Source organism: Parasteatoda tepidariorum, chromosome 3 (genome assembly GCF_043381705.1).
Source record: "Parasteatoda tepidariorum isolate YZ-2023 chromosome 3, CAS_Ptep_4.0, whole genome shotgun sequence".
NCBI classification, from domain to species: Eukaryota; Metazoa; Arthropoda; class Arachnida; order Araneae; family Theridiidae; genus Parasteatoda; species Parasteatoda tepidariorum.
Genome location: NC_092206.1, coordinates 83,653,083 through 83,679,962, shown reverse-complemented (window position 1 = coordinate 83,679,962; position 26,880 = coordinate 83,653,083). Strand labels below are relative to the sequence as shown.

At 29.9% G+C, this 26,880-nt stretch overlaps 1 protein-coding gene across 1 annotated transcript; it reads left to right on the top strand.

The window, feature by feature from the left end:
* Positions 1-385: 385 nt before the first annotated feature.
* LOC107456036 (protein SSUH2 homolog) lies at positions 386-22,503 on the top strand. Its single transcript, XM_016073801.3, has 12 exons — positions 386-634; positions 3,182-3,235; positions 4,004-4,057; positions 5,665-5,719; positions 7,015-7,147; positions 7,236-7,296; positions 10,079-10,266; positions 13,688-13,755; positions 14,409-14,501; positions 16,207-16,309; positions 18,861-18,965; positions 22,183-22,503. Exons 2-12 carry the CDS (start codon positions 3,193-3,195, stop codon positions 22,324-22,326), a joined length of 1,047 nt encoding a protein of 348 aa, XP_015929287.2. The 5' UTR covers positions 386-634; positions 3,182-3,192; the 3' UTR covers positions 22,327-22,503.
* Positions 22,504-26,880: the final 4,377 nt, after the last annotated feature.

The following is a 26,880-nucleotide window of genomic DNA, read 5'->3' as shown; positions in this document are numbered from 1 at the left end:
ATGATATTATTTATAAAGTCCAATTGAGCCGGTTAATATAAAATTTGTTCTTCATGAAAAAATTAATTTGTTGATGAAGAAATATTATTTTTCGTGAGTCATCAACTCAGTAATATTTCTTTAAAAAAAAGAAAAGAAAATGTATGCATTTTTTGTCTATGATACTCTGTTAAATCTACTTTACCTAAAAACACCACACCCCACACAAATGTATTTGAAATATCATGCGTCAGATCGACGATAGACGTCGTACTCGAGCGCTCGAAACGTGTTGCCGTTTCTTCTAAGTCAATTATCTATCAAAAACAGATCTAAACTTTTCAAATAAATTTTTCGTTACAGTTTTCATGGAATTTATTCGTTTCATTTAATGTATTGAATGCTTGAAATGTTTTGGCGCATTGAATTACTTCTATTTATTGTTGAAAATCATTCAGTTTGTTGATTTAAATGCATTTCTTTTATTTAGTGTAATTTGCTGCCCACTCATGATTTCTTATCTATATTTGACAAAGGAAATAACTTATCTCTGTTTTAGTCAGTTATCAATTCCTCTACAAAATAAGTTTAAAACAACGTAAATGCATGTTTAGAAAAAAAAGGTTTTTCTTTGTTATGAAAAGATCACTTTGAAGTAAGATTTTGTTTCATTTCTAAGCATATTCATTATTCATTGAAATAACTTAAAGTGATTATTTATTTAAGATTTATAAATTCTTGGCTCTAATCCATCTTGATACAACTTGTAAAGCAATTATAAATCAAATACACATTTGCATAAGATTAAAAATGTGTATTTCATAATGTAATTATCGGTATATATTTGATGTAATTTTTCAATTTTCTAAATTTAATCATTAACCATTTATTTATTATTCAAAAGTAAATTATTTTTTGAGGAAAATGCTTCATTTAGCAACTTATAATGGATTTAGGAGAAAACAGTTATTAGTATTAATATGTAACTTACGTTAGTTTTTTTTTAAAACAGTGCGATTAAAATAAAGCAGAATTGAGAAATACTTGAAGTAATGATATGAATAAAATAAGATTGAGAAAAAAAATTAAGTTTATTAGTGAAAGGAATATCGAAAAATTTCTCATACATTAAAAAAAAAGCTTCAGTACGCAGTAAATACCGGATAATTTTTTTTCTCTTAAAAAATATTAGTATAGGGAATTATTAAGCCTGTTAATCCAATTATTATTAATAATACATGGTAATTATTAAAAATTAGTTATTAAGGAAAACGAAATAAAAATTGAACCTGCTTGTTATGCCGACAAATAACTATTAATTATTACTAATTGTCCAATAATTATAGAAAAAGTAAAGGTGTTTTAGTAGAAGAATTAATACCCAAGATTTTTTTCGCCAAAAGCTTTGCTATGTCATTATAAACAATGGCTAAAAACTCCAACGTACGCTTCACTCATTTCAGAGGGGAAGTAGGGTGATAGGGGGGAGGATTGTATTTATAAAGGTAACAGAAGTATTGTTTTCGATGTATTTTTTTACGCTGATTCAAATGAGACCTGAGACCAATCGCAAAACGATTGGACCAATAGTTTAGAATTTATTAGGGTTTTATGTATAAAAAATGTGATGCGTTTTTATTTTATTACTTATTGCTTTTTTAAATAATTATTTTACTTTTAAAAATTGTATGCCTATTTATGCATTTGACATTGCTATCTGAACAAGTGTGGCATTGTTTACTATGAATTTTTTCACGCTAAATCAAATGTACTATGCACAAGCACACGAGTGTATAGTATATGTTCTATCGTCTATTCGTTATATAAACTCATTTATACACCAGGGAATATAATAAATTATTCAGAAGTCGGAAGAGTTTACATGTTAAAAAAGTACTTCACCTGACATGTACATATATTCACACTTAACATTACTATTTAGACACTATTTGAATATGCAAGGTGTTGTTTAAGATGTAGTTTTTTAAAGTTGAATTGAAAGAAACCAATTCCTAGACGATATGACTAATAATTTTGAAGTTATAAGCGTTTTATATACAAAAAGTACAATTATGCACCTGCACATATTAACAAATCTTACGTCGCTTTATAAAGAAGTGTATTTTTACTGTTAAATCGAATGAGACGAAACAAGATTCAAAAAGACTAATAATTCAAAATTTGAAACTGTTTATTTTGTATAAAATGTAAAACTTCTGAATAGCATTTATTAAGAAAAAAATCCTTATAACTTCAGAACTATTAATTCCATCAACTTGAATTTTGTCTCATTCAATTACTTATAAAACTTTTCGCAGGTAAGTGTAACTCGCATGTTCAGATAGCTCTTAGATAGTAATATAAAAAGTGTTCATAAAAAATACTTTTTGTGCATGAAAACACTCTTAACTTCTGATCAATAAATTTTGTTGACTCGTGTATAGTTTCCTTCGATGTATCGTAAAAAAATACAGAGGAAACAATGTCTCACTTGGTTAGATAGGTTGCAAATAGGTACAAGTACCAAGTTGAAAATTTTTGTACATAATATATTTATAACTTTCTAACAATTGATCCAATTCATTGATGATCAATTTGATTCAAAACGAAAAATAATCATGTTTCATACATTACCGGTTTGTCATTTGCCATTATGTGCAATATTCAGGCAATATTAAGTGTTTAATCATTTCATGCGAAGACATTATGTCATGCCTAGGCCAGATTTCCATTGTAGCAATTTCTACAGGATTCGCTCTCGGAGCTCGAGATGGCTTAAAGGATACAGCACTCATTTCCCAGTAAGGTGACGCTGGTTTGTACCTCAACGATGGTTGGTATATAAACGAATTCCGCACCCGGTTAGCATCAACCACAGTCCTACCCTAAAATATCCTCAATGGGCTAGAGTCCTCTTCACAACAGGCTAACCGCGGAAGGTTTTCGTGGTTTTTCTCTCCTTTTAACATAAATGTGGGTTGGTTCTATCCAAAAAGCCCTCCACGAGGGCAAATCTCTCCTAATTTGGGACCCAGGAGATTCCTGGTCTTCCAGATTAAGTTTAAAATTACAAGGTTACAGAGCTGAACATAGGTAGTCGTATACACAAAATTGGGTCGGCTGTTAAATGACGGTTATAATATAAAATAAAAATATTCGAATTAAAATGTATCAAATGTTCATTCTTGTCTTTGCTCTTTAGAAAATTATACAATGGATGATAGTGAGCTTCCCAGTTACGAAACTGCAATAGCAGGTAATTTATAATTTTGTATTTACTGGAAAAAAATACACTTTCAGCTTCAACTCTGAATAGGATTGAGCATTGAACAATTTGTAAAAAACTTATAAATATATCTTTAATTCTTTGCTATATAAAATGCTTAGAACCTAATAAGGCTTATTTCATCCTTTTTTTAAAAAAATATTTTTTATCGTATGAAAACTTTTCTTTAATTGCTATTAATAATCATGTTCTTTTTTATAAAAACATTTCTTTAATTTTTTTTATTATGTGATGAGAAAGTTGAGTGCTAATAATAATGCTATATATTTACCCTCTTTTAACAAGATCAGTAATATGTTTTTATTCGAAATGATGGCTTTTAAAAGCAATTTCTTTGCTATTTCTATGAATACCGGACTTATATACTATTGTTTCATCTAAATTATTTTGATATTCTCCAAACTCTTTCGATAACTTGAAAAAAATACTTTTATTACGTCATTTTTCTAACTTTATTTTATTTATTTTAGGATATATTACATTTATTTGTTCATAAAATCTGCTAATTTTTTTCAATTGGTTGATGTAAATAAACGCTCACGCAGCAACGAAAGCCACTTTGAATTTTATCCATTTCTTTATTAATTAATAACTTTTTTTATGTAAAAGTAAGTTACGTAAGAATATGTATGAAAAATCCTAAGTAAATCAAAATATTTGTGTTTCTTTTTTTCATATTTAAAAGCATTTAATAGTGAGAAAGATTTTATATGTTTAAAGTTCTCCTTTTTCTCATAGTTGAACAAAATGAACAGAAAGCTTGTGGAGATAAGGCATCTGAATTCGATTCTGGTAAGGTTTAGAAATTTCAAATTGTTTTAAGGAAATGTCAGAAAAGCTCTTGAAAAATAAAACACTTCTAAAAAAACTTAAATTATACGTTAAAAAATTAGTTATCAGAAACACGTTATCACTAGAGTTATTTGCTTTCATTTGATGAATACAAAGTTCAGTGTGCTTCTCAAAAAATCACAACAATAACAGCTGCGTGAATATTAAATTTTAATCATTCAAACTTTCATGAATTCATTTAAGTGATATTTAGATTGCTGATTTAACATCATACAGGCAAGGATAATTTAATAGCTTCATTAAGAATAGACCACTTGTTTAAGATGATCTCTTTAATCAAGCACATAATTACCAAAGCTTATCAAACATTACTATTTTAGAAGAAATATTTTAGAAGAAACCAAAAGTATTTTAGAAGAAACCAAAATTATTTAAATAGCCTCTTTTTTGATACTGACCACACATCAATTTTCTCCATTACTCAATCACCAAATAAGGAAAAAAATAATTAAATATTTAGCACACTGCTATGAATGCTTATAAATCAATGGTACTGGTCAATATCAACTGATTTACTCTCAAAATTTAGCAAAACTGCTATAAAATAGTTTCAAAAAAAATAATTGTCGAATTTGAATAACCAATGTATTCAAAACTAACATTGCATATAATTATTGCATATTCATCTGGCGGGAAAATGCTTCTGTTCGCTTGTTGCTGGAATATCTCCAAGTTCATAGTTGGATTCTCTAGCCTCTATTGGAGTTAGGAAGCTTTATATAGCTTTATATACATCATCCATGCCAATTTCTAATTTCAATGGCTCAAAGGGTTGCAATTCGGAAAATATGGATCCAATCGTTTAGATGGGCGATCGATAAATTTAATTTTACTCTATGCTTATTTCGCTGTATCTTAAAATTTTTAAGTGAATGAAATGTATGTCAGGATGGTTCATTGCGTTGGGATCTAAAACCCCTGGAACTAAACTCTCTAAAACCCCTGGATTGGGTTGTACGACTATGGTGATTAGAATATCCTCCTACGAACTCGGAGGTTCTTCGCAGCCAATGACCATCTCTCTTTCTCATTTCTTCATCCACTTGCATTTTGCCCAAAAATGAGTACATGCTGTTTCAGTTTTGAATATATGGGGTTTTCAAATTCGATTATTATTTGTTTCTGAGTTGGACACATTTTTGTTCAATTTTGAGAAACTCTTTTTTAAAGTATAGTTGATAATCTGCTTTACCATTCAAATATTGCACTGCCGATATGGTCAAAGTTACACAAACTTAAATTTTTATGATTTCCTTAGAGAGTTATGCACCAATTGTGTACATCGAACAATCCATTTTACCTTTGACTTCCTATACAATAAATTACTCATGCCCGGAATTTAAATTAGTATTAGTATTTGTATTTTATTACTTACACGTTTTTTAATATCAAGTTGAATTTAGTGTAATATATTTTAGTGTAATTATTTCAGTGTAATTGTCAGTTCCATTAAATTATTATTTTAAAAATAAAATAGTTTTTTTTCTATTCTAAAGTTTATTTTATGTAGTGTAAATAAGTTATTATATCTGTATTTATATTTTCAGATTCTTTTACCCCATCAGCTCCTCCACTGCCAATTGCAGAAGAACCTGAAAATATGTAAGTCCAAGCATTTATTTCTGAAGTTTTCAATTATGTATATAAATTACGGACATTTGAAGTTTTATATTGTGCATAGATTGAAATTTGATTCTAATATTTGAATCTCTTGACAATTTTATCTTAAAGTTATTAAAATATTTCTCGAAGTTGTAATATATATTGAAAAAGAAAAACTCGGTTCCTTTGAATCTAAAAGATTTGTTTGACATTTGTGAATATTTTTTAAAACATATTGAGCACACGGTCTAAAAATTGAAAAAACCTCTCATTTCTGGACATGAGGCAAGAATTAAGGTATATGACTAATGCAAAAACATGATTTCGGACAAAATTTTTGAAATTGAGTATATTATAAATTTTAATCCCTGTACTCTTAGCTTTCTTAAAATACTTTGTTTGTACTCTAATTATTTACAAAGTTATAGCAGTTTTTGTGCAAGGTGATGACAGTGGACTAATGAGTTTAAGTCTTTAAATGCATTTATCTCAAAGTCAGATTTTTTAAGATTTTACACCACCTTAAAAACGATATCTTATGCTGTTTTTAAAATAATTGTCAACAATTTTTCATGAGTGTTTATGATTATAGCACACATGTCTTGAACTACAGACTAAGATAAAAAAAATTTAGAATTAGATTTTTTTGCATGTTTTCTCATTTCAAGGGCAGAATTTTTTTAAAAATTTGCTTTTTTAACTGCATTAATCCCTAACTCAGTAGTATATCCACTTGTTCTTAGAATAAAAGTTCAAAATATAATTGATAGCCTTCTAATCAAAGGATTTTTTTTTTGTCTTAGGCTTTATAACTTGTTTTACAGTGTTTAGCGTATATGCAAAATAATGACTTATTTTTACCTAAAAATGGCCATATAAAAAGAAAATAATTTAGTAAGATAATTTAGTGAATTAGAAAAAGAAAGTAATTTTTTTGTTAATTTTATAAGATTTGATACAGAATTATAAATAACTAGTTTCTTTGAAATTTTACATTAATATTGAAAAAAAAAGTTGACGAAACTATTCAAAATCATTTCTGAAAATATTTGGTTCATTATATTTTAATTCACATTATGTTATTTAAAGGCTTTTGTTAAAGGCTTTTGACGTTTAAATACAAAGAAATATTTTATGAAAAAAGTGTAAGTTAAATTTCAAAATATTTATCTTAAGCTGTACCAGCATTTTTCTCAGATGATTGTCATCTATCTCTATAGTTAAATGTTAAAAATTAGATTCTAGGAAAATAAAGTTAATTCGTTCACACTGTCGTGTTGTTTTTGCTTTATTAGATTCAGTGAACTGACTGATGAAGAAATTAGAGAAGTATGTTTTAGGTATGCAGAAAAAAATTTCGCCAAAAAAGGAGCCACTGCAGTTAAAGAAATGAAAATAAAGAACGTATACCGCACTTGCTCATTTCATGTAAGTTTATTATAAACGTTATTTTTTTTTTGTATCAATAAACTTCTGAAAACATTTTAAGTATCACTTTTTATTCCTTTTTTTCCAGTACAAGCTAGAAACATTTACCGAAAAGAGACAAGTTGCGACAGGACATTCGCATTATTACAGTGAGTGTTAAATAAAAAATACTATATTTAATGATAAAAGAAAACAAATTTTATCTCGTAATTGAAATTTTGATAGTTATTTTAGATATCTCGGATTGATTAAAGCCACAGTAGAGATTATTTTTTAAAATTTGACTATCATTGAAATAGATCTTTTAACCCTTTCCTTCTAGCTCCCTTGAAAATGACGGGGTGAGGTTTCGCCCTCTATTTCTCGCTCCCTTGATATTGACGGGCTGGAGCGTTCATTAGTAACGCACCAATAAGAATAAAACTAATTATATTTCTTTTGCCTGGAAAACATTTTATTTCTCATTTTACGCACCAGATGGCAGTACCAGGATATTTTTAAGGTGATTGTAGAGAGTTAATTTATTCTAAAGTAGATGTCAGCAATAATCAAATACGTAATACAAATACAAAAGGCAAAAAATAAGGCACTTTTATGACCGTTTTCTTGAAAATTAACCGATCGCTATGGGGTTAAGTGACAATTTAAATAGTGTTAAAAAAACTAACTATATTTATTTAAATTCATTTGTTTAGATTGACTTAATTGATAGCTTGAGTACTGTTGAATAGTTAATTTTAAGTTAAGTATGTATTTAGAATAATTTTGTATTTTAATGGCAATTAAAACCTAGTTGCGAAAATTATAGACATTTATTTTAGATGCTTTCAAAGATTGCTGTGGAAATTCTGAATAAAAACGGTGCTATGGTGCCGTATACTAATTCTTTGAAACGGAGCTGGCCTTTTCTTGAGCAATATCATATTTATGTTACCGTGAACGGCCGAAATTGGTTGTTGACTTGGAATTGGATTGGTTGTTGCCCGGTATGCCCTACACTAATGGTTTTTGTAAGGTTCAGTGCCACTGCCCGGTATGCCCTACATCAATGTTTTTTTAAGGTAAAGTGCCACTGCCCACTGTGTATTTAACTCGTAATTCGAAAGCTGCTGTTTCTCTCAAAACACGGTGTATGTGAAAACGTTATGTTTTGCTGATTTTGTGTTTTATTTTTTAGTTAATGTAAAATTTTTTATTAATGATTTTATCATTATGGCTTTTATCATTGACATTAATTTTAAGCACATATAATATTATAGATTCTCTTAGGGTGTTTTTATTCACTAGTTAAATTCAGATTTTTCTTCTTTTTTTATTGTTTCTTAGTCATATTCTCCTTTCTGTGATGTAGTTTCTAGCAACTGTTGACATTTTTCTTTCGTGTATAACATCGCAAGTTTATTTTAATGCAGCATATTCACATCTATTATGCAGTAATAAATTTATTCATTCTCAATTTTCAAAATTCTAAAATGTCCTTTTATTTAGCTCTCGGTCAGTTTTCGATGTCACTTAACACTTCTATTTTGATCGAGAAAAAGATTTTTTAAAAAAGTTTTTAGTGGCTTAAACGCTGACGTTGCGGCAGGGTCAATTTATTACAGTTGCAAACATGGATGGTATGTAGGGCATATCATAAAGATTGAGAATTACCTAACAATCCGTATCCGGGAATGACATCTTATTCTGTTTGAGGCACCTCCCGAATAATTTAAAATACAACTTTTATTTACCTAAATTATCTTAATTTTACGTGAGTTTAATGTTTTCTTGTAATTATTGTCAATGATTTCATTCAAGTTGAACAAAAGCAAGCTATTTTTCATAATTTAATGATTTGGTGCGGTGAGTGTCGACAATGATTTAGTGTGTGGAGTCGACAATGTGAACCTTCATCTAAGAAATAGACTTCACTTACTTTATTTAACAAAAGCTGGGCACCTGGGCCGCGCAGAAGACCCATATCCCATTCATCGTGAAATTACAGTAATATTAAGAAGTATAAGAAGTTTGTATACAGAGTCTTTGGGATGACTGGGGGTCCAAAATAGAATCGAGTTAACATATTTTATATATACTAGTGAATTGGAATTGTAGTGGTAGACACGCTGCAGAATTCCCCCACCAGATATTTATCTGCGATAGAATTCGAAGAACGGATACCACTAGTTCATTCATAGCCGTTTTTGTGAGAATTCGGGATCTGTATTAAGATCACCGAAGTTTGAGTGCTGATTGTGAGAGCTGTAATAAGTTCACGGTCGCTCTTATGATGCCATTAGCATTTCAGAGTTTACAGGCCGTTGTTGAGGGTGATCGAGACTCAGTAAAAACAGCACAATGAGAAAAATGTCACAAATAGTCAACTGTTCAATGTGGATCATCCATCGAAGTAGGCGTGTTCAAATCGAAGTGGGCGTTTCCGTAGAGGAAAGCGTATTCAATTCGAAGTGGGCGTTTCAGCCGAGGAAAGCGTGTTCAAATCATGTTGGCAGGTAACAAATGATAGGGAAAGTGCTATCGACAATGTCAACCTTCATCTATAAAAAGGTTCCCTGAGGTAGAATTGAGTTAATATGTCTTATATACTAGTGAGTTTGAATTAAATAATTGTAGTGGTAGACAACAGCTACAGACTAACTTCGCCAAGTTGAACATCGAATTATTAAATTACTATAAAACTGCCATTTCTTGGCCTATTTAAATGCAAATTCTGAAAATAATAGTTAGAAAACACAAAATTATCATAAGAATTAAAATAATTTAGTCAGTTTATATTCAGAAGTTTGCCCTGGGGGGCACGTAAGAAAAATTTCCGGAAATAAGTTGCTAGTTGCTATGCAATTTTCAATCCTAATGATACGCCTCACCTCCTTTTCTAGTTTATAACTATTGCATATATAACACGTATTTTGCTTATTTTGTGTGCAGAACAGATCATAGATGGACCTAAAAATGGACCAGAGCCTGATATTTGGTGTATAACAGCTGAACCTCCAAGTCACTTCCAGGATTACAATGAGCCAATAATAATACCTCATACAGAACAGGTTAAAACATGTCATCAATGTGATGGTCGGGGAAAAGAAGACTGTTTGATTTGTGAAGGAGCTGGATGGGTAAGTGTTTTTTCGTGTCCTTTACATTCTATAACATATTCATGTTTGTTAAAGCGTTTTAACAATAAATGCAAATTTAAAGCATGCTTGTTTTATTTTACTTAGTCTCGCGATATCGGCTATATTTTGGCATTATTGCGATCTTTTTTTCTTCCCCAATACTGTAGTTTCTTGCAGTCCAGAGTTTTCTGAAATTTTCTTTCTCCAAGCAGGCATCGCACTTGGGAGCACTAACTTTTCCTTGCTTGGATTTACTTTTATTTAAAAAAAAAAGAAACTCATATCGAAACTAATCCACAGCTATAAAAAGTTAATTAAACAATAAAAATTATTAAACAATAAAAGTAATTAAACAAATAAACAATAAAATATTATGGTGTCCACGCTGGTACTCTAAACCAAGTTCCGTTGACAGATTAGCCCTTCCGGCTATAAAATACACTATTTACTAATAAGTATTTGGACACCCATGCAAATGACTATATCTGCGATCCTGAGATATGCCACGCCCTCTTAGTATGGATTTGGACCAACGGTCCCCATTCATGGTAAGCTCAACGAAGATGCCTACTGCACTATTTTGGATGACAATTTGCTTCCTACGTTGTGTCAGTTTTACGGGGTGGACCCCTGTTACTTCCAGGACGACAATGCCGGCTGTCATGCTGCGAGGGTCACCAAGGTTTGGTATGGTTGTGGGGGTTAATCGAATGGACTGGCCTGCCCAGAGATCAGACCTGAACTCTATCGAGAACCTCTGGGATGAGTTGGATCGCGGAATTAAGGGGTGTACTACCCGTCCGAAAATGGTAAAGGAACTTAAATGTCTTCTCCAAGTCGAGTGGAAAAAAATACCACTAGCCGTCACTCAAGAACTTGTGGAAAGCATGGCCCAGAGCAGTGTTTCCCAAACTGTGGTACGCGTACCCCCAGGGGTACGGGAACAGTTTAGCAGGGGTACTCGTGATTATGCGAAATAGCTTGCAACAAACGAAAATTTCAAAAACTTTTATTTAAAAACAAAGCTAGCCATGAAAATTTACGGTTACCTGTTTTTCTATTGGCTATTTTTTGCAGAGTTAACAGTTAATAATTAGTGGTGACAGCAGCCAGTTGTGATTTTGAACTTTTGTGAAATTTTTTTATAGTAAAAAATACATTCATTTTTTTTTAATAGTGGTACATAGCGTTACGAAAAATTTAGAAAGGGTACACAAAAGTCATAAGTTTGGGAAACACTGGCCCAGAGGGTTCACGCTGTAATTGCTTCTCGTGGAGGCTCTACCAACTTTTGATTATGAATATAGTTTGTTTTCCTTTTCAATCACACGTGTCCAAATACTTATTGGTAGATAGTGTATACCCATCTGCAAAGATCTAAATGGCTTCCTTAGGTGAGCCTAGTTAGTGAGATAAAATTCTGGTTGCTTAACCTTATTTGGTGAAAGCAGTTAATAGAGATTTTTCTCACAGTTCGAATAAAGTACCAAAGCTGGGATCCAATTCCCACACAAGCAACATCTCTATTCAGAGCTCCAAAAAATCGCTAATAAAAGCGTTAAATATCTATTTGTTCTACCCAATTCTTAATAAAAACAGCATGTAACACCCCAAGGCATCCCTGGTGAGTCTTTTCCGGCCTCTGGGAGGCCCCTTTTTCCGTTTTCAAGTTTTAGATTTNGTCGATAGTGTAAACCCATCTGCAAGGATCTAAATGGCTTCCTTAGGTGATCCTAGTTAGTGAGATAAAATTCTGGTTGTTTAACCTTATTTGGTGAAAGCAGTTAATAGAGATTTTTCTCACAGTTTGAATAAAGTCTTATTTATGATTATTTGACTGTTTTATTTGAATATGGTAAAATAACAAGTAAATAAATTGTTATTTAACCATTTTTTCCAAGAAATTTCTAACAGTTTAGTAGAGTTGTTTCAGGGAGTCAGAACATTTATAACAGAATTATTTGGAATATATCTTATAAATGCTTAACCTGTTTTTCGCTAATATTTGGAGGGTATCAGAAAATAAACTGATTCAGTTGTTCACCATTTTGCTAATATGGCCTATAAAAATATACTTGGAGCTTATCTAGGATTGGCTGTATTTATATTAAAATAGGGTATCATTCAAAAATTTGCTACCAAATAACACGTAGTAACTAAAATCTGTCACGCAAAATATAAACCAGATTTTTAACACTTATTTTAGAATTTGGAGTAGGAAATTTTTTAGATGTATTTGCTTTTCTTTGGTTATCAATCCCAGTGAGTTAAAAGCTTTTTGAACATATTTGGTCTCGATGTCTTCAAAAAGGTATTCAAATTCCAATACACATGTATAAACTGTGAGTTTATACCTATTTTTCATGAAAAAGGCAAGATTCAGCATTCCTTTTAATGCAAAATAAACATGCTACAAAAATTTAAAAATACTTGACACTGATTATGCGAGTATAACTTTTATGTTTCACTGTCAAAATCTCTTATGAACTTTTCAAATTTCAGATAGCATATTTCCTTAAAGTTCGCAAAGAATTTTAATATTTTTTGCTGCAAAGGCGGCAATAAAATTTTTTGAAATTATAATAGACAGAAGGAAATAAACTTTAAAAAAAGGAGAAATGAGTTACTTAATCTTTAGTACAAAACTTAATTTTAACGTATATTAAATTTAAAAAAATCTTTTAATTGATTGTTTGATTTGTGAAGTATATTTAAGGAAATTATTATTATAATATTAAAAAAATAAGTTTAACAAAAATTGCTAGGTTCAGAAAATAATCATGACGACTTCAAGTTTAATTATTTTAAATTTAAGTTTTATGTCTAAAAGTTATTTTGAATTGATCACGAAATTAATGCCCGAAAGCATATACGCTGAAATAACTGAAAAAACGTCACCATAAGTTTAATGAGGTTGCTTCATTTGAGATAGATTTAGAAAATTTTTAGCATATTTGCATGAAAACGGTAAATTTTTTTTAACCCCTTCCTTCTCGCTTCCGTGAAAATGACGGGGTGAGGTTTCGTCCTCTATTTCTCGCTCCCATGAAATTTTCGGGCTGGAGTGTTCAGTAGTAACGTGCCAATAAGAATAAAACTAATTCATTTCTTTTGCCCGGAATTATTTATTTTTATTTTTCATTTTACTCACCAGATGGCAGTACTAGCATGTTTTTACGATAATTTAGATAATTAGTTTATTTTAAACTAGATGTCAGCACTTATCAAATACATGTATTTGGCAAAATAGGCACTTTTATGACCGTTTTCTTAAAAATTAACCGATCGTTAAGGGGTTAATAAAACTTACAGAACAAACACTGATAGGACGAAAATGACCTTAGTTGTTTATGCTAGTGAGCCTTCTGCTGATAAGATAAATTTAATAAAATGAAATATTTCAATATTTTATTTATTACAGAGTTATTGCAAAATATGCTCTCCTACTACAGAAAACAGGTGTACGTATTGCAGATCTGGTCGCGTGAGGTCAGTATCATTATTTCATATATCTAAGTGAACTTTCAATTTAAGTTTTTTATGCGCAGTAGATGTGTTACAAGAAATGCTTTTAGATAAATGTTTAATTTTTAAAATTAATTTTTAGGTTTATTAAAATTTGTGTGATGGATTAAGGCTTGTAATTTTTTACGTCTAGTAATTCATGATTTTATTCTTGTGTATTCAAGATATTGGTAATGATAATATTATAAATGACACAGGAATATAGCCTTTTTGGCTATAAATGAAGACAACTGAATTTTAAAATATATCACATTTAAGAGTTAAGTGCTTTGCTAAAACTTGTAAATGTATAAAACATTTCCTAGCACTTCATTTGCATTCATAGTTCTAGAATATGGAAATTTTATGTACGATTTATTTTAATATTGTGAAAGTAGTCTCTGGTCTCGTAAACCAAATTTTTATGGAAAAAATATATTTTGTTTACTTTATTTTTAGAAAAGCAATGATTTCAGTTAATCAAAAAATTTTTTTTTATCTAATCCTTATACTTATCTTTATTTTTGATGGTTGTCTTTTAAAAATAATTCAAAAAAATTCATTATTTCATTATAAATTAAAAAAAAGTTTAATAATGAAGCATAAGCTTGCGCTTAGTAGTTCTCTTTTTATTGCAGTTGTGATCCTTGTAATAAGACAGGAAGAATTAAATGTCGTACTTGCGAAGGATATAAGAAACTGAAGCATTACAAAGAACTAAAAGTCTCTTGGTAAGAGTCAAAATTATTTCAGTTTCAAAAATATTCATTAATAAGGCTTCAAATAAGGAAAATAAATTAAAGAACAAGCATTTTAAATAACTTTTAAATATAGCTAGTTTCTAATAAATTATTTTAATTAATAATCAATAGTATATGAAAATAAATAATACTAATTTTAATAAATTAAGTAGCTTTTGTTTAAATTGTAGAAAGGCTCATCCCATTTAATGCAAGGTAAAAATTTTGTAGGCATAATAATGCATATGTAAAATATTGTTTGATGAAATAAAGTGAATATTATTGATATCAAACATATATTCAGTATAAACGTTATCATGCTCAAGACCTTTTAAGTGAGATTTTGCTCACGCAATTAGTTGCTGGCAAAGACTTTATTAATGTAATTTATTTCTATGTATATAAGTACAGAAGATTATTATTTTTGGTACCAGTACCCTCCCCACAGATTGATATAAATGAAAAATGTGTACAAACGATTTCATAATCAAATTGTTAAAGGGGTTTGTTTCATCTTCTTTTATTAAAACTCACATTTTTTAATTTAATTTTATATTAAAAATACTAAGGCATAGTTCTGATATAGTATTATTTTTATTCTGAAAGTGTTTTATAATTTTTTTAATATCGCTCATTTAAATATATAAAGAACTTTTCTACTTTCTCGCTATATTTTTTTGCCTCGATCTCTTGTAAGTTGTCAGCTCTTTTATTTAAGGTTTTTCTTTTAATTATTCGTTTTTTTATACAATTAGAACTCTCTTAAAGAGTATTGCTCGATTAAACCTAAAATTCTGTTATATTCATATAAAGTTTAAATTATTTTAGCGATAGTTTACGTTTTAAATATTATTAATCATAAAAATGTAATAAATTTGTTTTGGGATTACTTGAAAGTTTTATAAGAGGCAATTTTTTTTTGTTATTTTTGCGTATTATGATCAATATAGTTACTTTTATTTTATTTCATAACAGTCGTTGAACAGCCGACCCAATTTTTTGGGTTTACGACTACTAACGTTCAACTCCGTAGCCTTGTAATTTTGAACACAATCCAGAAGACCAGGGAACGCCTGGATTTAGTATTGGGAAAAATTTGCCTTCGTGGGGGACTTTTGGAAGGAACTAACCCGCCTTTGCGTTACATGGATAGGAAAACAACGAAAACCTCCCACGGATAGCCTGGCGGCAAGGGTACTCTAACCCATTATCCGTCTACTAATGAGGATATTTTACGTCAGCACTGTGGTAGGCGCAAGCCGGATTCGGAATTCGTATCGACCAGCCATCGCTGGGATTCGAACTCGGTTCACATCATTGGAAGGCGAACGCTCTATCTCTGGAGCCATCACTGCTCCAATATAGTTACTTGTCAAGTATAGAAATGTAGTGAAATCATAGCAGTAATTGCCACATTATAGTCATCATAATTGATTTTTTTAACACAGTACTTATTGTTCTCATAAAATTTCGAGGTTGTAAGCATTCTTTACTTTTGAAAACTTTCCTTAAAATGACTTTATAAGAAAGTAATCCTTTGAGTATGATATAAAATAAATTCTGTGAATTTTTATATGAAGTTAAAATATTTGCACTATATTTGTGTTTTTATTTAATGCAACAAAATGTATTGCAAGCTATATAACTATACATAATTATAAACAGATCAAAATAATTATTCATGTTTTTATTCTAGGCAAACGCATATTGATCACTTCGTACAGAATACGACTAAAATACCAGTTGATCTATTACAAAACTCAGCTTGTAAAGAAATATTCCGTGAAGAACGACCAACGGTTTGTTCAAATAAGCTCATTTAATTAGTGTAGCTAAAGTGAGCAGTTTTAAATAAATTTAAGCAACAGTTAAACATAAAAAAAGTTTCTTTTTTTTAAAAATAATGTTGAAATTGGTATGAATTGAAGTAATATTAATATCTACTTTGCAAGGTTTATTTCTGCTTGACCGAATCAAATTTTTCTTTGTAATTCTCTTTAAATCTTACAACAAAATATTGTAATATTGATGTATTTGATGATATTTCTTTCTAGTTGTTGATTGTTTATTTTTTTGTTTTTAAACTGAGATTTTATTCTGATTTATTGAAGAAATTATGGTTTGAAATTTGTTTTGGCAATTCTAGAACAAAAAATTGTCATTAGGAACCTCAATTGCCTGTTTGTTTACGGAAAAACTAACTAAATGTTGTTTTGTCGTAATATTAAAAATATCTTTTTGTCGCCCTACTAATAAAAGTTAGCTTTTTATACAAATGCCAACCTCCTAAAATGTAAAATTATCGAGAAACATTTTATTTCATTTCAAAATCCGTGAAATGGTTCAATTTTATGAATGAGAAAAGAATTGAAAAGAAAGTAGTGCTTAAAGGTACACCGAGAAAAAGTCAGGTAAAATTACTGCATATATGGCGATGACTTTTCCAAAAGAAAACAATAACAACATTATAATTCTGCTAACAGAATAAAAAAAAAATGGTATTTTAACCCCTCATTTGGTAATAGTTTAGCGAAAATTCTGTTTTTAAAAATCATAGTTCTTATTGCCACATATTTTATTCAAAAATACAAAACTGATAAGCAAATTTTTCCAAATAAATGGTTTCTATGCCATGCTCTAAAGTATTATCATAAAAATTACAAATTTTACCACATTTATCAAATTTCATCACGCATTGAAAAATCATGTTTTTATTGTAAAATTTACCAAAATCATTACCAAAGTGATTTGGTATACTTTCGGTAGTGAGCACAATAATTCACGGTAGGCTAAGTAACACGCATCCGTTTTCTTACTTAATCTTAGTCGCATTCTGGACGAAAAAGTGTATAAAAATTTAACAATTTATATTTAGTTGGTTAAATAATTAAAATTTAATATATCGTTTGATTTTTATTATGTAAATTGTATTGTTTCAGATTATGTAATAAAACTTTTTCAAGGTACACTAACTCTCTTTATGAAACATACAGCATAGTATATCAAAGTCGTTTAAAATTTGGTTAAAGTGTCAAATTAAGATCTATAATTCGCGATATTCATAAAGCGTCGAACAAAGATCTATAATTCGTCGAACGTATGAAGGCGATTTAAGGCCAGATCTTGGTCACATTGATAACGATACTTCAGAACAATTATACATTGAGACGAAATCGTCTTCTAATGAAGAGCCGAGTATTTCAATGCTACTTATCATTGAATATTTTCAATTAAAGCCATTTCAAAGAAGATAGAAAGGAGAAAAAGTCCAGCTCTTCGAATACGTAACTGACGCGGGAAACTGCTCTGGGCTTTATGCTATACCAGGAAAACAACTTACAGAGTAAGCAACATACTCAGACTTAGCAAAACATTATTTGTACTAAGATCCAACGCATAAGAAGATAAGTGACAGCCATGAGGTACGTCACCTGTGAACCAGTTGTTGGACAGCTCTACATAAACGGTTGGGTACACTACCTCCCACACCAACATTTTATTCTTTCCTTCGATGTCAAAATGTGTTAGCAGATTTAATCAACATGGATGATATAAATGTATCTTCAAAGAAATATCTTAATTAATAGTACAGTACTGTTAACAAATAGTGCAAAAAGGCAGAACAAACCAGCAATAACTAAAAAGAGAAAACCTTTCTCCTTCTCCCCAACCCCAGTACTGGTTTAGGGAGGGGAGGGTGAAAATCCGTCCCAAGAAATAATTCCTAGATGCTGTTTTTTTCTTTTCTACATACGGATCACACCAGATCTTAGAGGATTGATTTACACTATGCCTATGGAAGCTAGCCTTCTTCCCCTATGTGTATTCTTTGGTTATATCTAGCAGTTAAAAACGGTTTAGTTACTCGATTTTGTAAAAAGTACAGTGTATGGGGGAAAACACTAAATGTAAAATTGAGAAGCATTAGTGGTTTTCTTGAAATGTACCTTGTGTACATACAATGCACAAAAAAAAGAAAGAAAACATGGCCTACTTTTGATCAGGTGATCTGATTTTAAAGTACTAAAATACAATATTAATAGTTCGAACAACATACCTTAAATTTTTTAATAAATAAGTGCATCAGAAAAAAATATCTTCTTTAATAAATATAACTTTTCTTTATCTTCAATTTGGAATTTTTCACCCTCAAAATAAAACTTCAATCTTCACATCAACATATTCAGAAAATGATACTCAAGACAATTTTAAAACTTGTTTGTTCAAAGATGGTTTTGTCCTCACTGTAGAAAAAAAATATTTGTATTTTTTGCTAATTTTTTAAATTTAATTTAAGAGCAATAGAAAATTGTTTTGTAAAAATTAACTATTCTTTATTTGAACTACCAGGTTCCTCCAGTAGAAAATTTCCCATTCATAATCAAGGAAGCCTCTCTTCAACTTATTGAAAAGCACAAAAAGATTTTATCAAAAGGAGAGGTCATCCGCCTGCAGGTAAGCATTATTTTTCTGCATACTATTTACAAGATGGTTAGATACTAAAATTACTTGAAAAAAATATACACAAACATTTCATTTCTAGCGTGACGTCAATTTGATTTTGATACACAATAACACATGAAAAAAGAAATAAGTAAAGTTATGTTGTTTGCATTACTTTTTTTTGCACAGTTTATAGTTTTAATTCTGTTTGCATTATTATTTACACAGCTTATCCTAACAGAAAGAAAACTAGCCGTTTATATCACAGGAAAGAGATAACAACAACTCTGGAACATAATGAAACTTTTCAACATTGCATGAAAAATATTAAATTTTGCGAAAGAAAATGTTCGCAGAAATATATTAAAATAAATATAACTATATATTAATAAATATAACTATATAATATGTTGTTGTTGTTTCTAATGGCACTTGCCGCACTAGCCGCATTTATGGCAGAGGGTGCGTTTCTTGCTTTTCAGTGATTCCATCTATGGCCAAGAATTCGTTTTCAGCCACACACACGTCACACGTTCATAGAGCGGACCCATTCATACATTCATTCATTCATCCACAGATCGTAATTTCTGACCTGGATCAGAAAACGATCAATCTCCAATCCAGTACAGCCAGAGGTATTGATATGTTACGGGAACATGAAGGACTTTGAGACTCGACAGATTTAACGTGCATCAGTCACCATTTACTACACGGGGAGTCTTCGGCAGGCCGGGTTCGAACCCATGAATTCTTGAACATGGGTCCACCACCCTACCGACCAAGCTATCCCGGCCCACTATATAATATAACTAATATAAATGAGCATTAAATAAATATTAATGTGCAGTTATTACATGTAAAAGCAGCTTGCTTTATCTATTCTATTTGTCTTACTCGTTATTGCGTGTCAAAATTTTTATTCACTATTATTTCGTTCTGTATTATTTTCAGAACTCGCAATACTAATGAAATACTTCATGCTTTTATAGTTTTTGTTAATAAAAAAAAGTAGTAACTTCTAGTTCACAAATTTTCCGTGATGATTATTTTTCACACTCTGTAGATTTATTTTTTTATGAAAAATTAATATACTTTATATTTAATTATTTACGTGAAATAAGGGGATAAAGGGGCTAAGGTAATGAAATTAATGGAAAAAATAAATTATAATTCTGGTATTAAAAACCAAAGTATACGGTATTTAAACCATTCATTTAGTACTTTTTCTGTTCATATGGTAACGGTTTCCCAGAAATTCTGGTTTTGAAAATAATAGTTTTAATTACCATACGTTTAGTAAAAATACAAAACTTTAAGGTAAATATAACTGACCAAATGGTTTTTATGCTATGCATTTAGGTATCATAATGAAATTACCAAAGTTTATCCCAGATTAAGAAATTATATCTTATTGTTGGTTTTTCCAAAATCATTACTTAAGCACTTCGGTTAAAATTATCGATAATTTTTGGTGTTCCCGAAGAGTCAGTAGCACGATAAATTTTACCTTGTTCTGGTAGTTTTAAACATCCTTTTTATTTTTTCAGAGTAGGGATAACGTTTGAATCAAATACTTCAAAGAATCTTGAATTCCATACAATTATGAAAATTTTAATTCATGCAATATATTATTTCAGTGTTTGGAGTTACCACAATTTAAAGTAGTTTATTCCTCCATTAACTCATATAAAAAACAAAGAAATATGTAAGAAAATTTAAAAGAAAAAATGGCATGACAGACTGAAATTATTTGGTAAAACACATCTTTCTCCTTCGTTAACTATGAAGCATAGATAATGCAAAACTATAGAGTAGTTGGCTTTCCAAAATGAACTCTTTGCATTTTACCTCTCATATTTCTGCACAATTTCTAGTAGCTTAGTCTGTTTCAGCTTTTTATCGCCAACGCTAAAGAAGAATTTCTTTTTAGTAATTTGTAATCATGTATGTTTAAGAGTTCATATTTATGATTGTTCACCCTCTTGATATTTCAGTCCGTTGTTGCAAAATTGAAAAAGAAAATTTCATCGTTTTTTTTTTCACAATAAAAGCATCAGTGCTTTATATAATAAAATAGCATTTAGACTACTTCACGTTTATTTTTTGTACTATTCAATGTAGTTCAATTTTTTTTTTAGTATGCTTACTATACTTCATACAGGATTTGTACGATTCCTGAAAGACGATCCACCGCATACTGTTTGCTTTATAATCATCATTCATAATATAAATTTATTGCAACTTTTCTAAACATGAAATAAGAAAATGACCATTATTGTCGCATTCAATTATAATTTTATTTCATAATTTTATAACCGTCGTTGAAAAGCCAACCCAATTTTGGGGTTTACGACTACAAATGTGCAACTCAGTAGCCTTGTAATTTTGAACCCAATCTAGAAGACAAAGGAACTTCTCTAAGAAATTTGCCTTCGTGGAGGACTTTTTGATGGAAAAAACCCGCTTCTGCCTTGCATGGAGAGGAAAACCACGAAAATCACTCACTGTCAGCCTGACGGTAAGGGGACTTCAACCCATGATCCGTCCACCACTGAGTATATTTCACGTCAGCACTGTGGTCGGTGCAAGCTGGATGCGGATTCGTATCGACCAGACGTCGCTGGGACTTGAACCCGGTTATTTGAAGGCGAACGCTCTTTCCCCTGAGCCATCACGACTCTCAATTATAATTTGGAATCTTCAAGATTTCAAATTAACATTATAAACGAGGAAGAAACGAAAACGTTTTCAAATTCTGTGGTATCATTAGCGAGGGAGGCAAATTTTTTTAAAATTTAAATTTTTCTTTATTTCTGTTCATGAAAAGAAGGTGAAAAAGACATTCAATATTATTCTAAAAATCGAACCTGTTTTGATGCCTTAGTTCCGTCATCTTCAATAGTGATAGAAGGAATAGTTAATTTTAATTTGCAACCCTTATTGTGAATACAGTTTTTGACTCGTGAAGGGTTGAGAATTTTTAAGAAAGTTTTTGAAACATAATATTAAGGGTGGTAGCTACGGTACAACGTGGCTACCAAGCATAATAAATATCAAAATATCAGGTTGAGTTTTTGATTAATCGCATTATTATATGGAGTAAAAAATATTTTTTTTGATAATGTTCGTGATGTATATTTAACTCAAAAACAAGCGAATTAAATTTATTTCTTTTAAAAAATTCTCATTTTGCTTACAATTTATTTATTAAAAATCTGTTTTGTTTCAGAGGCACACTTTACGGGCTGTTCCCATTACAAGAGTGAACTGTGAATACAAGGATGAAGAATTAGAATTTTATGTGTTCGGCTTGGAAAATAGCGTGTATTTTATAAATAGTTTATCGAAATCATCGAGTTGTTGCATCAGCTAAAGAGCAAACTAATCGGTGCTTTTTTTAAAAGTATTTGAGTGAATTTATGAAAATTGATGATTTTACTCAAAATTTAATTTTATTGCATCTTTCTTGCTGAATATAGAACAGTGTATGTATTTATTTAATAAGTTCTATATTTTATTACTTAATAAAAAAATGCTTTGATTATTGTCATTACGTGGTGTGGTATATCACTTTAATTTGTGCTTTTTTGAAAAAAATAATTATTTAATTCATGGAATTATTCTCAATTATGTGAGAGGTCTATGAAGACTACGGTTCCTGAAAAATTGCAAATGGAGAGAAAAATAATTTGCTTTTAGGTTCCTCAAAATTTATCATATGACTCATCACTAAAAGGAAGAGTATCGGAAGGAGAAATTATTTAAAGGTAGGGACTAGCGTCATTATTTCTGAAACTCTAACTGCTCATGAAACGCACCATACCATTTAAACACAGCAAGAAGAGAAGGTTAGGGTTTTTGAAGACATTGCTCGGCGTTCATATTGGTGAAACGAATACATACCGAGAGAAAAATATTGAATCGAGTATATTGAATATTGAATCCAAAGACATCGACCTAGAGGGAAAGAAGATAGTTAGGTTCAATACACAATAGTTAGGTTCAACACTGTTTTACAAAATTTCTTTTAGATGTGAATCTTAGAGGACTCGGGGCCCATCATGACAATGCATGTCCTTAATCGGCAATTGGTGTCCTTGAACAAAAACATATCAAAGTAAAAGAGAGTTTACACCGTAAAAAAAATCCTGAAATATATATGAATTCATGGAGCAGTTACGATGCAGGTAGTTTTCAAAATTCGTTTCTTAATATTTCAGAAATCTCTTGTGGGGCCCAGCTACCAACAATGTTAACCATCTTCTATCCGAAGGAATCTCAAAACAGAATCGGGTTGACATGACTTATATACTAGTGAATTAAAATTTAATAGTTGTAGTGGTAACCAAGCTGTGTAACTCCCCTAACCAGAATTTTATTTGTGATAGAATTCGATGAATGGATTCCTCTAGTTCATGGGTCGCCAAACTTTTTTCATCATCGACCCCTATATAATTTTTCGAAGTCTCCATCGACCCCCATAAAAGTAGTTCTCCGTTAATTAAGATAAAACTCTATTAGATACTGTGTTTGTACATTTATTTTATGATTTAAACATTTATTAAAGTAATAGTACATTGTGTAACAATAGTTTTATGAAAAATATATTAATGTTGAAATTTAAATACCTTAATATTTATTAAATAATAAGTAAATAGAAATAATAAGTAAAGTAACTACAGATTTATTGCTTCTTGACCAATGAGATGAGTGTGCCTGATGTTTTTTTGCAAGGTTCGCTATATTGGGTTCAAAATTGGTCAATTTTAATTTTAAATCCCCTCGTAACTCCACATTAAATTTATTTCTGTACTTAGTTAAGATTGAATTTACGTGACTGAAACCAGCTTCAACCATATGGGAACTTGGAAAAGCTAGCATAAAAAGGCTGAGCTATTTCATAAAATTCTACGAATTTTTGCATTATATTTATATTTGTTCAAAATTTACTTATTGTTAAACTTTTAAAAAGCGTCTTTGATTCAAGATCCGATAATAATTCAGCAAACTCATCTTGCAGGTTGATGTCCACGTTTTTGATGATGCGTTTATTAATTTATGTTCCATAAAGAAACTAATATTGAGTCAATTATAAAAAAAATCGCAAATTTTACATACTCAATTAGATATTTGGGATTTACGTATTAAGAACTGTTTTTTCTTCGACCCCCTGGCTCAGATGGATCCCCACTTTTGTTAAATAGACCCCTGGGGGTCTATATAGACCACTTTGGCGACCTCTGCTAGTTGATACATTGCTATGTCTTATATAAAAGTGTGTTATCCACTTACGGGTTTAAGTTAAAATGTTATTATTCTTTTTAATGATTATAAGAATAAAACTTTGAGAAACTTTGAGAAGTGGTAATTTTCAGATTTTTTTTAACCTTTTTTTTAAAAAGAAATATTTTGTAATATCGCTGGAGTAATTCTGAAAATGGACTTTAATAAATATATTTTCTCTAGTCCATAAATATGTATTAAGGGTCTAAAAGAATATTTCCATAATTGCGCTTCGTAAAGCTACATTTTTAAAATGCTTGAAAATTAAAATTGCTCTTGCCTAACATTTTTTAAAAAAAAATAATAAGTAAAAATTACGAAAAAAAAAAACAGAAACGTACAGCACTATCTTCAAGAGAAAAAAAGTATAGACAGAACTAAAGGTGTATGGTAAAATTTATCGTGTTTCTGGCCCATTGTTATCAACAAAAAGTGAAGTAATTTTTAATGATGCACTTTGGCTATGTTTCTGGTTAAATTAATTATAAAATATGGTTTAATAATAAGTGATAAAATTAGGTTATGTGGTAAAATTTGGCAATTTTTCATGATAAGTTAGAGCATAACATATAATCCATTTATTTGATTAAATTTACTTTTCAGTTTTATATTTTAAACTAAATGTCTGTTATTAAGAACTATAATTTTTAAACTCGGAATTTCGTTACCATATTATTAAATTCTTTACAAAATAAATGGTTCAAATACCGTATATTTTCGATTTTTTTTATCAGTATTATGTTTTTTTTAAATCAGAAATATCACTGCTATTCTTCTCTGTGTAAGAAAATAATTACAAATTCTTTTATTTTTTTTAAAGTGATTTCTAAGCAAGGTACGTGAAAAATTCAAGGAAAGGTAACTTACTGTTCGTTTTATCGTTAATAAGAGGCGAAAATTGAGGCTAATATGAAAATAAAAATTTATGATAATGTGAGACGAAAATTAAAGATTATGTTGGGCAATCACCTGAAGATTTATTTTAAATCCTTGAGTTCTTCTTTTATGCCTTACTTGCATATTGAATCTCATATTATATACTTTTACCTTTAAACAGTTTCTCCTATAAGTCCCAAAAATTTAATAATATTTGACTTAGGCGGCATTAAACATATTTCAAGTTTTTTTTTTCTGATGTAAGCTTAAGCATTTCAAATTGCTTACCTCAGTAATTATTTAAGTGCTTTACAAGAAAAGTTTGGCCATTATAGCCTGGCTGGCAGGGAGCTGGACTCACATTTGTGAGAACGGAAGTTCGAATCCAGCCAGCTGAAGATTTGTGTAGTAAATGGTGACTGGTGCACTTTAAATCTGCCGGGTTATAAAGTCCTCTATGTTCCTATAACAAATTAATACTTCTGAAGGTACTGAATTGTACATTGATCGTTCGCTGGTTAAGGTCGAAATTACGATCTGTGCACGAATTCCGATAAATGTGTGGGTACACAATATAAACGGTTGTGACGGGGGGTTCATTTTTCTTTTATGGTAATTAGATTTCATACTGATTTGAAATAGTTTCCTCTATATTTTATAACCAGGAGTTCACTATATCCATTCCGCAAACAATTTTAACTAATGGTTCCAAACAAACTGCTTCTTTTTATTTTACATTATTTAAATAAATGACCAATAAAATGAAATGCGAAATTGACTGAAAAATAATACGTAGTAACAAAAAATGTGTTAACTTGCTTTTATTTCTTACTACTCTTCGTCTTGTGTGCAAAAAATAATAGATTAGTTATCTTTGCTGATGCAGGGAAAAATTTGTCCATGCATCTGTTTGTGTTGGCCTTTGTTTAGGGATGGAAAAGTGATATAAAAGAAGCAAACAAGAAAAAATTCTTTTGTCTAGATTCCACCCAATAGATGGTTTTAAAAATCATTACAAGTATTCATTTTGAAGTAGACATTTAAAAATTATTAAAAAAAAGAAATCAGTCTTAGACAGAAAAAAGTTCATAATATCCAACTGTCTCACTTTTTTAGTTCACTATATCCACAAAAAATAACATTATACTTGGCACGGGACTATGCCATATTATAAATATGCTACAGTTAAAGTATATAATGCAGTTATTTCATAGAATACCTAGTTATTCCATGAAATAACTGATCGTGACCGTTAAAGTGTGTAATATGTTATTAATTTGACACTTTAACTAGTTATTCTATGAAATAACTAGGTATTCTATAAATTAACTAATGAGAGACAGTTAAAGTGTAAAATAAACAATTGATCTAAAATGAAATAACTGGGTATTCTGTAAATAAACTAATGATTGACAATTAAAATGAAAGAGAAGCAATTTATCTAATTATGCTGCGTATAAATGGTATTTATGGAAACGTACCATAAAATCATTTGTTACAACAAGGATTACTAAAATGACACTTGGAATTACAAAGAACATTATTTCTAAAAAAAAACATTCTTTGTTGACACACTGGGTTTTACACGAACATTTTTTAAATCCCTGTATAGATTTTAAATCCCTTAATAGATTATTTTACACTTAAACGGGCTGCAGATCGTTATTCTATGAAATAACTAGTTAAACCATGAAATACAAGAGAGTTTTACACTTTAACGGACACGATCAGTTATTTCATGGAATAACTAGGTATTCTATAAAATAAC